The sequence below is a fragment of the Phacochoerus africanus genome, chromosome 10, assembly GCF_016906955.1.
Source record: "Phacochoerus africanus isolate WHEZ1 chromosome 10, ROS_Pafr_v1, whole genome shotgun sequence".
NCBI classification, from domain to species: Eukaryota; Metazoa; Chordata; class Mammalia; order Artiodactyla; family Suidae; genus Phacochoerus; species Phacochoerus africanus.
In genome coordinates this window covers 55425369-55439720 of record NC_062553.1, presented here as the reverse complement: position 1 = coordinate 55439720, position 14352 = coordinate 55425369, and the positions used below count along the sequence as shown (strand labels likewise).

The 14352-nt window shown below is 42.9% G+C and overlaps 1 protein-coding gene across 1 annotated transcript in view; it reads left to right on the top strand.

Moving 5' to 3' along the window:
* Window positions 1–10557, top strand: part of PPAT (phosphoribosyl pyrophosphate amidotransferase) — a 49548-nt gene extending 38991 nt beyond the window's left edge. Inside the window, exons 4-11 of the mRNA XM_047798513.1 lie at window positions 158–270; window positions 373–518; window positions 1246–1318; window positions 2747–2898; window positions 3297–3424; window positions 5046–5267; window positions 7412–7532; window positions 8114–10557. Of these exons, the coding sequence (XP_047654469.1) occupies window positions 158–270; window positions 373–518; window positions 1246–1318; window positions 2747–2898; window positions 3297–3424; window positions 5046–5267; window positions 7412–7532; window positions 8114–8376 (1218 nt within the window). The 3' untranslated portion in view covers window positions 8377–10557. The remainder of the gene's footprint in view (window positions 1–157; window positions 271–372; window positions 519–1245; window positions 1319–2746; window positions 2899–3296; window positions 3425–5045; window positions 5268–7411; window positions 7533–8113) is intronic.
* Window positions 10558–14352: the final 3795 nt, after the last annotated feature.

Genomic DNA, 14352 nt, shown 5'->3' with positions numbered 1-14352 from the left:
TACATTCCTACCATTGGTACATACATACCTACATAGGGTTGCAGAACTAACCGGGCATCCACACCATGTCTGATCTCTTTCTCCAAAGGCAGGCTGCTGGGTGAGCGGGACTGAACCTTCCCCTCCAGTGGTTACAGCTTCTCTCTTTTCTAAATAGCTTCTGCGCCATGGTATTGGTCTGTCCACAAGCTCCGATAGTGAGATGATCACCCAGTTACTGGCATATACCCCTCCTCAGGAGCAAGATGACACCCCAGACTGGGTGGCCAGGTAATTAGAGAACCAGGCTGAGCCTGCAGCTCCGCTAATGAGAGCTTTGCCTTCGTGTGTTTATAACTAACAGGATTCATTCAATGATCTCCTTACTTCTAGGATTAAAAACTTAATGAAGGAAGCACCCACGGCCTACTCCCTCATCATCATGCACAGAGACGTGATCTATGCCGTACGAGACCCTTATGGGAATCGCCCTCTGTGCATTGGTCGTCTTATTCCTGTATCTGATATAAATGATAAAGGTAATGAACGTCAAAAGGAACATCATTTTATAATGCCCTTCAAGTCATTGATCTGCTCTTGGCACACCCTGCAATTTTTAGATATAGGAATCTTATTAAGTAGAGCTAGGTAAAAAAGAAAAAAATGGTACTTAGTTTTTAGAGTGCCCGTTGTGGCTCAGCAGTAACGAACCTGACTAGTATCCATGAGGACTCGGGTTCCATCCCTGGCCTTGATCAGTGGGTTAAGGATCCGGTGTTGCCGTAAGCAGTGATATAGGCCAGCAGCTATAGCTCTGATTCAACCCCTAGCCTGGGAACTTCCGTATGCCAGAGGTGCAGCCCTATAAAAGACCCCAAAAAAGTACAATTTCTTGAGCGTTTCTGAGGATGAGTCACTTTTCATATATTTGATGGACATTCCTATTTTTTCCTGTCTGAATGGCCTATTCATATCCTTTGCCCAGCTTTTTCATCTGGGTAGCATGATTTCAGTGACTCTCTTGACTTATCAGATGTCTTATGCAAGCCGTGAATCATAATGTGTGAAGGAAACTTGGGATCATTAATTTCACCTTTGGTTCTAATCAAATGAGGAGTCGTGTGTGTGCTCTTAAAGTCATAGTAATTGATATTCCATGAGCTCTTTAATGTTTGTATTTGGTGTTTAACTCTTCTCTTGAGATAGGTAGCATCTTTCAAAGTTTCTTGAGTTCATTAATTGAATCAATTGTCTTGTGATTTACAGAAAAAAAATCTTCAGAAACAGAAGGATGGGTGGTGTCTTCAGAATCTTGTAGCTTTTTGTCTATTGGTGCAAGGTAAGTTGTATCTCACTTAGGAGATCACTTTTTCAGCATCGATACAAAGTGTGTTTCTCTACTTGAAGGTTTTGTTTCTCGAGTATACAAGAATTCATGTTTATGAATGTAGCTCCTTCTGTACATTGGGCTCAGCAGTTACAATGACCTTAATATTCCAATGGTACCTTCTAATCCTGGAGCTGGCATCTTCTTTTCAAAACACCATGAGACTTATTTTAGAAAGCAAGTATCTCTTCAACAAGAAATAGTTATGCTTGGAGTTAGGATCCATGAGGACATGGATTCGATCCCTGTCCTTGCTCAGTGGGTTAAGGATCCTGCGTTGAGGAGTTCCCATCCTGGCTCAGTGGTTAACGAATCTGACTAGGAACCATGAGGTTGTGGGTTTGATCCCTAACCTCACTCAGTGCGTTAAGGATCCGGTGTTGCCGTGAGCTGTGGTGTAGGTCGCAGATGTGGCTCGGATCCCAGGTTGCTGTAGCTGTGGTGTAGGCTTGTGGCTACAGCTCCGATTAGAATCCTAGCCTGGGAACCTCCATATGCCACAGGGGTGGCCCTAAAAAGCAAAAAAGAAAAGGAAAGAAAGGAAAAGAAATAGTTATGCTCAAAAAATGTAAGGATAAAAATGTTCTCTTTAGCTTTCATTCTTTCAAAAATCAACAAAATGTAGGGCTTTTTTTTTTTTGGTCTTTGTTGTTGTTGTTGTTGTTGTTGTTGTTGTTGTTGTTGTTGTTGTTGCTGTTTCTTGGGCTGCTCCCGCGGCATATGGAGGTTCCCAGGCTAGGGGTCCAATCGGAGCTGCAGCCACCGGCCTACCCCAGAGCCACAGCAACGCGGGATCCGAGCCGCGTCTGCAACCTACACCACAGCTCACGGCAATGCCGGATCGTTAACCCACTGAGCAAGGGCAGGGACCGAACCCGCAACCTCATGGTTCCTAGTCGGATTCGTTAACCACTGTGCCACGACGGGAACTCCAGGGCTTTTTTTAAAATTCTTTTTTCTTTCAATTTTTTAGTTTTATTGAAGAAAGTTCATTTACAATGTTGTGCTAATTTCTGCTGTACAACAGAGTGATTCAGTTATACATGTCCACATATCCATTCCCCCTCAGATTCTTTCCCACAGAGATGATCACAGAATATTAGGTTCTCTGTGCTGTACAGCAGGTACAGGCCTGTCAGCATGTGTCTATGTTTTTAAATTCTAAATTCAAATGTAGGGGTAACATGGAGTTCCCTCATGGCCCAGCAGGTTAAGGATATGGCGTTGTCACTGCTGTGGCTCTGCTTACAGCTGTGACACAGATTTCAGTCCCTGGCCAGGGAATTTCCATATGCTGTCGGCAGGGCAAAAAAAAAAAAAAAGTTAGGGTTTACAGATGTATGTAAATTACTGAAGTCTTCTTTAACATTGATTTCCAAGGTACTACCGTGAAGTCTTACCCGGAGAAATTGTGGAAATATCCAGACATAATGTCCAAACTCTTGATGTTATACCAAGGTCTGAAGGAAACCCAATGGCTTTCTGTATCTTTGAATATGTTTATTTTGCAAGACCAGATAGTATATTTGAAGGTAAGTCCAGTATCTTTAAGTACTGATGTCAATCTGTTATTTATCTCATTGAGACCTGGCAGTTCTTGGGCCCACAGGCTCACCTGGCTCTTCAAACGCACATAAGTATATGTGGGGGATTTGGGGATTGAACCTGCAGGTCGTAAGATCACTATTTATCCTTTTCACCTGATGCCTAGATTTTGTGTTCCTTTAGGAGTAAGGATTATGATTTCAGAAATGTATTAGGCTTAATTTTTTTTAAATAGTGAATTCCCTTGGTTTATTATTTCCAATGTAGTATTTTTTGCTCTTTTTGTATTCCAATCTGTAGAAGCAAGATTCTTAGAATAGTGATGCTATGCTGTGCTATATTATACTAAGTAAAAATAATCTTTTTCCTTTTCCGAACATTCCAGACCAAATGGTTTACACGGTAAGATACCGTTGTGGTCAGCAGCTGGCGGTTGAAGCCCCTGTGGACGCAGATGTGGTGAGCACTGTCCCCGAATCTGCCACGCCTGCTGCTCTCGGCTATGCGGCAAAGGTATTTTCTATTGGTTCACGCAGCGACTTGCTCATCTAGCACTGGGGTTATAGAGGTACTCATTAGTTTTTTATTAAAAAAAAAAAAGTTGCTTATTTTCCAGCCTTTTTATTCACTGGCACTGTTTTTTAGTGGAATCCACAAATGGTTACTCGAAGACTAAGAAAATAATCCCCTTCATTTATTTATTTTTTGTCTTTTTAGGGCCACACCTGCAGCATACGGAGGTTCCCAGGCTAGGGGTCGAATCAGAGCTATAGCTGCCGGCCTACACCACAGCCACAGCAACATCAGCTCCAAATTGCGTCTACGACCTACACCACAGCTCACAGCAACGCCTCACAGCCAGGGATTGAACCCAAAACCTCTTGATTCCTAGTCAGATTCGTTTCTGCTGTGCCACCATGGGAACTCCCCCTTCATTTAAAAAAAATAACATCATGACTATATATAGAGCTGAGTGGTAATAGTTACTTATAGTGAAGTACCCTCACAAGGCAGTGGTGTATTTGTTCCCTACTGAGTATGGGTGATAATTGGCTATTTATGAGGATTTTTTATAATGTCTTAGTACTAGGCTTAATTTCATTTTTTATAACCATTTGATACATTATGCAGTTACAGTGACCCTGGGGTATAATAGCCAACATTCACTATGTTAGAAAGTTTAGTTTATGAATTATTTTATTTTATTTTATTTTTTGCTTTTTAGGTCTGCACTTGCAGCATATGGAGGTTCCCAGTTTAGGGGGTCGAATCAGAGCTGTAGCTGCCAGCTTACACCACAGTTCACTGCAACACCAGATCCTTAACCCACTGAGCAAGGCCAGGGATCGAACCCACAACCTCATGGTTCCTAGTCGGACTCATTTCTGCTGTGCCACAACGGGAACTCCTATGATTTTTAAATTACTGAGCATGCTAAATATTTTAGAGAAGTATTACCTTTATGGATGGATGAATTACCTCTTGTTCCTTAGAAACCATCCCCAGAGCATCCTGGTTTTAATTCCTTTCTTTCTGATAATCTTTAAATATGTGGGTTTTCCTGACAACAATTTATTCTTTGTCATGTGTTCACATTCCTAGTGTTCTCTTCCAAGATAAAGAAATAAGAAGAGTTCCCAGTGTGTCTCAGCAGTAACAAATCTGACTAGTATCCAAGAGGATGCAGGTTCTATCCCTGGCTTCGCTCAGTGAGTTAAGGATCTGGCATTGCTGTGAGCTGTGGTGTAGGTTGAAGATGCAGCTCGGATCCCGCATTGCTGTGGCTGTGATGTAGGCGGGCATCTGCAACTCTGATTCAGCCTCTAGCCTGGGAACCTTTATATGCCATGTGTGCAGCCCTTAAAAAAAAGTGAAGAGGGATTTCAAATTCTAGCTAAATGAATTGATCTTTCCACTAAGTAGAGGACTTTCAGTAATTTTTCTTTTTGCCTTTTCTTCCCTACAGTTTAAATGGTGAAGGAAAATTGTATTCTGATGATGGAGAGCTCAGAATAACAACCACATTTAAAATTTTTACATACATGTTATAATAGAAGCATGACCTAGAGAAAACAGGAAGGTGGACTTCTCTGGGTACGAGCTGCTCACTGTGCTTTTATTCCTTCTCTGTCAGTGTGGGCTTCCGTACGTGGAGGTGCTCTGTAAAAATCGCTACGTGGGAAGAACCTTCATTCAGCCGAACATGAGGCTAAGACAACTTGGTGTTGCGAAAAAATTTGGAGTATTGTCTGACAACTTTAAAGGCAAAAGAATTGTTCTGGTAGATGATTCAATCGTGAGAGGCAATACCATCTCACCCATAATCAAATTGCTCAAAGAATCGGGTGCAAAAGAGGTAAGTAATAGTAAAACGCCTATCCTAAAGCACTAATAATGAACAGTATGATAAAAATTGTTAAAATTTTACATTAATCTTTGGAGTTCCCCTGTGGTACAGTGGGTTAAGGACCTGGCATTGTCACTGCAGTGGCCTGGGTTGATGCTGTGGCACAGGTTTGATTCCTGGCCTGGGAACTTTCACAAGTGCAGCCAAAATTTTTTTATGTTAAGTTTTATGTTAAAGTGTTTGTAAAAACTAATTTTTAAACTAACAAACCACAAAATAGAATACTTTTAAATTTGTAGGGTGTTGTTTACATTTTCTTTTCGAAGATACAGACGCAATCCTATGGTGATAAACACATTATATTTTCAAATCTCAAAGCTTGTTCTAAATGGGTATTTCAGTAATTCAAATTACTGAAGTGAGATGTCATTTACAGTTAATAGTTGAGAAGATTTAGAAATAAAATCTATTGAGAAGAAAATGTTAGAGAAAGCAGGATGACAGTCTGCTTAAAAAAGCTTCTAAAGGAGTTCCCGTCGTGGCGCAGTGGTTAATGAATCCGACTAGGAATCATGAGGTTGCGTGTTCGATCCCTGGCCTTGCTCAGTGGGTTAAGGATCCGGCGTTGCCGTGAGCTGTGGTGTAGGTCATAGACGCAGCTCGGATCCGGAGTTACTGTGGCTCTGGCATAGGCCAGCAGCAACATCTCCAATTAGACCCCTAAGCTGGGAACCTCCATGTGCCTCAGGAGTGGGCCTGAAAAGCAAAAAAAAAAAGGAGCAAACAGTAATTTCAGCAACCATGACAATAGTAAAAAAACACAAATAGATAAGCAAAACTGGAAATGGCTTATATATCTATAGGAAATACTTAGTAAATCAGTACATCAGCATGATGAAATATGAGGCAGCCAAAAAACCTGCAGTTAGGAAGACTGCACAACATGGGAAAATGTTTGCTGTTATAAGAAAGGTAAAAAGTAAATGTGGACCTGATTACCGCCATGTAAATGAGTCTGACAAAAGGCAGAAAATCATGATAGACAAAATAATAGATAAAAGCAGCTCTTTGTAGTAGTAAAGTTTTTGTTATATCCTGGTAGATTGTACTTTTCTTTTCAAAATGGTAAAATAAGCGATAGGCAAAAGTGCCATTCAAGCGTTACGAGAAAAAATGAAGGTGGTCCTAAGCCTATAAGGCCATTATGTGAGAAATGGGAAAGCAGAGAAAAGAAATGGCTCAGTAGGTGGCAGAAGGAAAGAGTGGGCAGCTCTGTGGAAAGAACCATTCTGAAGTGGCTGACATTTCGAATTCTTGTCCAAGACACTTTAGCATTTAGAGCAGGGCTGCTCCAGTAGAATCCTTGGTAAAGAATTAATTCTAAAAGTAGTTCTGGGAGTTCCCACTGTGGTGCAACAGGATTGGCAGTGTCTCTGCAACTCCAGGATGCAGGTTCGATCTCCGGCCTTGGACTGTGGTTTAAAAGGTCTGGTGTTACCACAGCTGCAGCATAGTTGCAACTGCAGCTCAGCTCTGATGCTGCCCTGGGAACTCCATATGCCACAGGGAGGCCAAAAAAGAAAAAAATTAGGAGTTCCCGTCGTGGCGCAATGGTTAACGAATCCGACTAGGAACCATGAGGTTGCGGGTTCGGTCCCTGCCCTTGCTCAGTGGGTTAACGATCCGGTGTTGCCGTGAACTGTGGTGTAGGTTGCAGACGCGGCTCGGATCCCGCATTGCTGTGGCTCTGGCGTAGGCCGGTGGCTACAGCTCCGATTCAACCCCTAGCCTGGGAACCTCCATATGCTGCGGGAGCGGCCCAAGAAATAGCAACAACAACAACAACAAAAAAAAAGACAAAAAGACAAAAAAAAAGAAAAAAATTAAAAATTTTTTAAATAAATAAAAGTAGTTCTGCCTGGACACTGGAGTTCTGTATGTATATCACACGTATGTACACCACATGATTTTCCAGGATTCTTTTTTATCTGTCATTGTGATCGAAGTTTCATAGTGTGCGTTTTTATGCCTGTGTTGTTAAGATATCCTGTAAAGCAGTGTTAAGTGCTTGCATTTGTCAATGGCCCAATTCTGCACCATTGTTCTTACCGTGAACGTCAACCTAATGAACGTGTGAAATGATCTCTTCCTAGGTGCACATTCGTGTAGCTTCACCACCAATCAGATATCCGTGCTTCATGGGAATAAACATACCAACCAAAGAAGAGCTGATTGCCAATAAACCAGAATTTGAGCATATTTCAGATTATCTAGGTAGGTATTAAAATTCCTATAAACTGGAGTTGCTGTTATGGATCAGTGGGTTAAGAACCAACCCAGCTAGTATCCTTGAGGACGCAGGTTTGATCCCTGGCCTCACTTAGTGTGTTAAGGATCTGGCGTTGCTGTGAGCTGTGGTGTAGGTCGCAGACGTGGCTCGGATATGGTGTTGCTGTGGCTGTGGTGTAGGCCAGCGGCTACAGCTCCAACTCAACCCCTAGCCTGGGAACTTCCATATGATGCAGGTGTGGCCCTAAAAAAAAGAAAATTACTCCTGTCAAACCTTCTAAATCCATAGTAGACTTGATCCTCCACTGCGGTTTTAAATTATGTTTGAAATATAAGTTTAATGATTTTAATTTAACGCTTAAATTTAATTCCGATTTGACATTTTAAAAATATTCAAGGCTCTGAATTTTACTGATTCTCTGGCCACCATCACCCCCTTTTTTTAAAGAGAGGCTAAAGGAGAAATTTTTGTCTGGCTCATGCTTTCTGTTTGTAACTCTTCTCTGTTAAGGCCATTCTCCCTTTTCAGAGAGCCACCTCGTGACCTGTTCCCTCTTTCCCTGTAGGAGCAAACAGTGTCGTGTACCTGTCGGTAGAAGGACTGGTTTCATCTGTACGAGAAGGGATAACATTTAAGCAACAGAAAGTGCTGAAGCAGGACGGTGTGGGCCAAGAGGACGGGGTCGCTCTGGAATGCGATGAAAAGAATGGTCACTGTGCAGAGGGGGACAGTGTGGGCCAAGCAGATGGGTACCTGGAATGTGGTGGAAAGAACGGTCACTGTACAGCTTGTCTGACTGGAAAATACCCTGTGGAGTTGGATTGGTAACTGCTAGGGGCAGACGTGCTGTTTCCAGACACAAAGCTGGTGGAGAAGCTGCCATGGTCCCACCTTATCCATTTCCCGTTCCTCAGTTGGTCCAGTGTGAAATGCCACGTGCTTGAGTTGTCAGTTCAGAGAGTTTTTGTCTGAAAGGTACCAAAGTGCTTTCTTTAGTAATCCTAGATAAATACTTTGGTGGTGTCTAGGAACATGGACGGTCCTTTCAATTTTCTGCAGTAGTTGAGTACTTTCAGTTCTATGAGATCGTATGCATTTAATTTCAGATCATCAACTGTAATGAAAAGAATAGGTAAGTTTGAGAGCAGATTGCCAGGTACTGTACTCCCCCACAGATTCTTAGAGAATGTTGTGGAATGTTTCTTGAGAGTTACTGAAATTTAGTTATGGGATACTTTCATCACTGGACCTTGTTAATTGCATGGGATTCAGCGGTATGTCCTATTCTTTTTCTTTCCTCAAGCCTTGGCCAGCCTTTTCCACCTGGTCAGAGAAGGCAGGTGAAGGGTGGCATTTGCTCCATGTTTTAAAGGGTTTGCAAGAGGTTAGAGTTAAGGCGGTGTGATGCAGACAGAACATGTGGGTTACATATAACCTTTCATACAGACCTTGAGTCCACAGTACCTGAAGTTACCTAGCATCTAGAGTTCTTGAAAAAAAAAAAACACATCAAAACAAAAAACATATCCTTTTGTCCCTTACTTCCCCACCTGTGCAATGAGGTGTTTATATTATGAAATAACCAGCAGTAGTTATATTGGTGGTTAGAGCCATCATTCCATCCCTTAATTTTAAGGCAATGTTTGTGTTATTGTTAGCTTTTGAAATGTTGGGTGTTGGTCTGCAGTTGAGATTTCAAAAGGGAGACGCACAGCAGTGATTTGTCACCTGTCCATGCGATGCCCTGAGAATGATTGTAAAAATATATCTGTGCAAAAAATTTTCCTACAGATGACTGGAAAGTATCCATCCTACTTGGTGCTCTGATAGCATAAACCCAGCAAGAAACCTAATACAAGTGAAGTAAAAAATGATTTTTTAGAGTTTAACAAACTTTTTATTCTTAATTTGATTATATGCCTTTTTCATGAAGTGCTTGTCATTTGCAGACATATGTATATACAATGAGATGATCAAGGTAGGGTTTTGTTTTGTTTTGTTTTTGCCCGTGCCCATGGCTTGCAGAAGTTCCTGGGCCAGGGACTGAACCCTTGCCACAGTAGTGACCCAAGCCACAGCAGTAACAATGCCAGGTCCTTAACCTCTAAGCCATCTGGGAATTCTCAAAACCTTTTTCCATTAGCATGCTCATCTAATTCCAGGCATCAGCTTCATCACTTTTTATACTTTGTTTTATTAGGATCTAATGAGGGAGAGTTTTTTAAAAGTTTTTGTTGTTAACATCTGAGATTTAAAACTTCAAGATGACTTGCCCGTAACCCTTGTTTATGTAAGACTTTTAAAACCTGAGTTTTTGTCTGTGTTATTGTTAACCATAACTTGGTGTACATAGTGTCCAAACCATCTAGAATTGTAATATTTATTAATACCTTTTGTCTTTGGCATTGAGTCTTTCCTGTTGTATTATCGCGGGCCCAGAGAAAATGTTGACGGCCCTTTAAGCACATGTACAGCAGGCAGCAGGGGTCAGATATAATCCTGTGGTAGTGACACCAGCAAACTGGCATTTGAATCAAGCCTGGGACCATTTGAGTGCACGGCCTCCTGTCCGGCATGGAAGGGGCCAATTTGAACCAGCCTTACTTACATTTGATTAAAGAAAAAACAAACAAACAAACAAACAAGAGACTCAGGGAAAGTACTAAACCAAAATCTCTGATTTAACTTTTGTGTTTTCCATAGTTTTTATCTTGTATTATTGAAATACTTTTATAAAGGAAAATGGTACTGTGACAATTCAATAATTCTACACATTTCTTACTGTTTCTCCATCATGGCCTTTTATTTCCCAAGGTTCTGTGAATTATGATTTTATACCAATTTAATCTCAAATGTTGTTTAACTGCTTTAAATTTATATAGGCATTGTAAACTGCAGAGAAAAATGAGAAATGTGTTTTCACAGGATCTATATTGTGAACTAAACTAAGCCTACCTTTTTATAACTTCCTTGTTGATGTGTTGGTGACAAATATATGTAATGAGTATATTTAAATATGTGTGTGTACTTTTTTTTAAAAAGAGTGACTTTTAATTAGTGTTTTATAGTGAACAGCACAGAGACAGTTACACCCAGGATCCATACATGGCACCAGCTAGTTGGATCTTATTTCTCTGATCCAAGCATTTCAATAATAGGTCTCTCTCTCTCTTTTTTTTTTTTTTTTTTCGCTTTTTAGGGCCATACCCATGGCATATGGAAGTTCCCAGGCTAGGGGTCGAATCAGAGCTGTAGCTGCTGGCCTCCACCACAGCCACAGCAATGCCAGATCCGAGCTGCTTCTGCGACATATACCACACCTCACAGCAACACCGGATCTTCAACCCACGGAGTGAGGCCAGGGATTGAACCTGCGTCCTCATAGATACTAGTCAGTTTCATAATCCGCCGAGCCACAACAGGAATGCCTATTCATTGGATTTAGATTTGTGTGCAGAAATTATCTCACGTAGCTGAGAAGTTGTTGGATGGCAAGAACCAATGCTTTGAGCCCTTCTGGAGTTCCTCACTGCACTGTGACAAAAAGATTACACAAAAGAGACCCAAGTGGGCCCTTTCACTCTTTCTCAGTTATCGAAAATTGTTTGGCTTTGATGGATATATTAGATGCGATGGTTAATTTTATGTTTCACTTTGGCTGGGCTGTGGCACCAAGCTAATCAAACACCAGTCCAGGTATAGCTGTGAAGGTATTTTGCAGATGTGGTCAACATTTAAGCCAGTGGCCTATGAGGAAAGCAGATAACACTCCATAGCTGGGTGGGCCTCATCCAGTCAGCTGAAGGCCTTCAGAACAGACTGAGGTTGCCTGAATGACAGAGAATTCTCAAGGCTATACCCTGGAAATCCTGCCAGAGTTTCCAGGGAGTTCCCATGGTGGCTCAGCGGTAACAGACCTGACTAGGATTCATGAGGACACAGCTTTGATCCCTGTGGCTGTGGTGTAGGCCGGCAGCTATAGCTCTGATTCGACCCCTAGCCTGGGAAACTCCACGTGCCGCGAGTGTGGCCCTAGAAAGCAAGCAAAAAAAAAAAAAAAAAAAGAAAGAAAGAAAGATATCCTGCCAGAGTTTCCAACCTGTTTCAACCACAACATCAGCTCTTAGCTGAATTGCTAGCCTGCTGGCCTGCTCTAGGTTTCAGACCTTCCCACCCACACAACCTTGTGAGCCAGTTTCTTAAGCTCTCTTTATCCTATTGGGTCTGTTTCTCTAGAGAATTCTTCTGGGCTCACTCTATTGCAAACAACCTGCCTTCCCTCACGTCTCCATCCATTGACAGTCACTTGATAGCAGTACCCAGCCTGAAGGATCCCAGCCACAGATCAGTCTTCCCCCTGCCTTCACCTGGGCAGCCAAGCACCCGTAGAGAAAATTACACACCATCGTCCCAATTGGGGTCTGGGCTACGGTGCACATAAGAGCACGCAACAGGCAACAAAAAACAAACAAACAGAAAAGATAAAAAAAAAAAGCACGTAACAGGGATGGGAGTTCCTGTCGTGGCTCAGCAGTTAATGAATCTGACTAGCATCCATGAGGACTCAGGTTCGATCCCTGGCCTTACTTAGTGGGTTAAGGATCTGGTGTTTCCAGGAGCTGTGGTATAGTTTGTAGACGCTGCTTGGATCCCACGTTGCTGTGGCTGTGGTGTAGGCCGTTGGCTGCAGCTCTGATTTCAACCCCTGGCCTGGGAACCTCCATATGCCACAGGTGAGGCCCGAGAAATGGCAAAAAGGCCAAAAAAAAAAAAAAAAGGATTTATAAGGGTTATACCCTTACCCTGCCACCCATCATCCTAAGGCCTGAATCTGAAAACTGTTGTGTTTGGGAAAGTAAAACAGAGGGTCTTTTATTGGAGGGCATCAGGCACTGGAATAGAATTAAATGAAAAATTTTGTTGTGGTTGTTGTTGTTGTTGTAGTTGTTGTTATTTCTTGGGCCGCTCCCGCGGCATATGGAGGTTCCCAGGCTAGGGGTCGATTCGGAGCTGTAGCCACCGGCCTATGCCAGAGCCATAGCAACGCTGGATCCGAGCCGCGTCTGCAACTTACACCACAGCTCATGGCAACGCCGGATCGTTAACCCACTGAGCAAGGGCAGGGACCGAACCCGCAACCTCATGGTTCCTAGTCGGATTCGTTAACCACTGCGCCACGACGGGAACTCCAAAGTGAAAAATTTTATGCTGAATTCAGAGAACTTCCTCTCCACCCCTGCAGCCCCTTTCTTTCCCTTGATTTTCAAGAAACTTTGGGAGTTCTCTTGTGGTGAAGTGGGCTAAGGACCCAGCATTGTGATTGCAGTGGCTTGGCTTGCTGCTGTGGCACAGGTTTGATCCCTAGCCTGGGAACTTCCACATGCCACAGACACAGCAATAAAATAAAACAACAAAAGCAAAGCGCTTCTTCCCTGGATTTAGAGCTTTCAATAAGCCTGCTTTTTTTTTTTTTGTCTTTTTAGGGCCTCAACCTGCTGCATATGGAGGTTCCCAGGCTAGGTATCTAATTGGAGCTGTAGCCGCTGGCCTACGCCAGAGCCACAGCAATGCCAGATCCAAGCCATGTCTGTGACCTACACCAGAGCTCATGGCAATGCTGGGTCCTTAACCCACTGAGCAAGGCCAGGGATCGAACCTGCAACCTCACGGTTCCTAGTTGGATTTGTTAACCACTGAGCCATGACGGGAACTCCTTCAATGAGCTTTTAAATGCCCCACTGTTAAATATGAGCAGACAGTCAAGGATTACTACCAGGCACCTGTGGAAGCCACTAACATCAAAGAGCCCAAAATCAACAGAAGAAATAGGGATTGCAAGGGGGGAAATTTTTTTTTTAATGTCAATATCAGAATTGAAAGATGATATTGCAATGAAACAGACATCATCCTGGCAGCAGTTCAGAGTCTACTGGAGCCAAGCAAGATTGGAAGGGCTTTAGGACAAAGCCAACCAGGAAGACTTGAACTAAGATAACAGTAGTGGAATGGAAGATGTTATCATTCTAAAAAATGCAGATGTGTGGGTGGGGTGGTGGAATGCGGATTGAAGGCCCCTCCTTCACTAGAAAAATGAGTTAGAAATCTCTTGGAATGGAGCTCCAGGACTCTGGAGTCTTTGTTTTAACATTGCCACAGGCGATTGCGACGGAGCTAGCTAGCCACTGGTTTAGAGATGGGGCCTGGAGGACACAGGATCTCGTTGCACACAGTAAGGTAAAAAACAAGTGGAGTGGCGGGGGGATCTAGGGTTTCTTTACCAGCTGGGTGGGTAGATATGTGTAATTCCCAAATATAGAAACAAAGGTAAGATACATGTTTGAACCTCTCCGCAACCAAAGACCCATGAAGTTCTTATGATCAAGGGTAGGTATTCCTTGCTTGACCCGCTGCTACAGTCTCCTTCCACCAATGCTGAAGGACACCTGTGTTGAAGAGAACCCTGTGCCTTTTCAGCTATTATGGAAGCCAGGCTGGCTTCGCAGTGCTCTAGGCAGAACAAAGCCTGAACCCTGATCATTTATAACTGAGCAAGGGCTCCTGTGCCATCAGAGCAGAGAGCCACACCCTCTGTTGTTGTTCCTGGGTTCCCAGAATGTGGAAATTCTCTGGCCAGGAGTGCCACAGCAGCCACCCAAGCCACTGCTGGATCCTTAACCTGCTGCACCACAGGAGAACGCCAAAGCCAAACTCTCTGGCAGAGAGTGTTTACAAAACAGCAAGGGTTTGTTTGCAGGGTGCCAAGCAAGGGAGTGGGAGACAGGTCTCAGATCCACACAGTCTTGG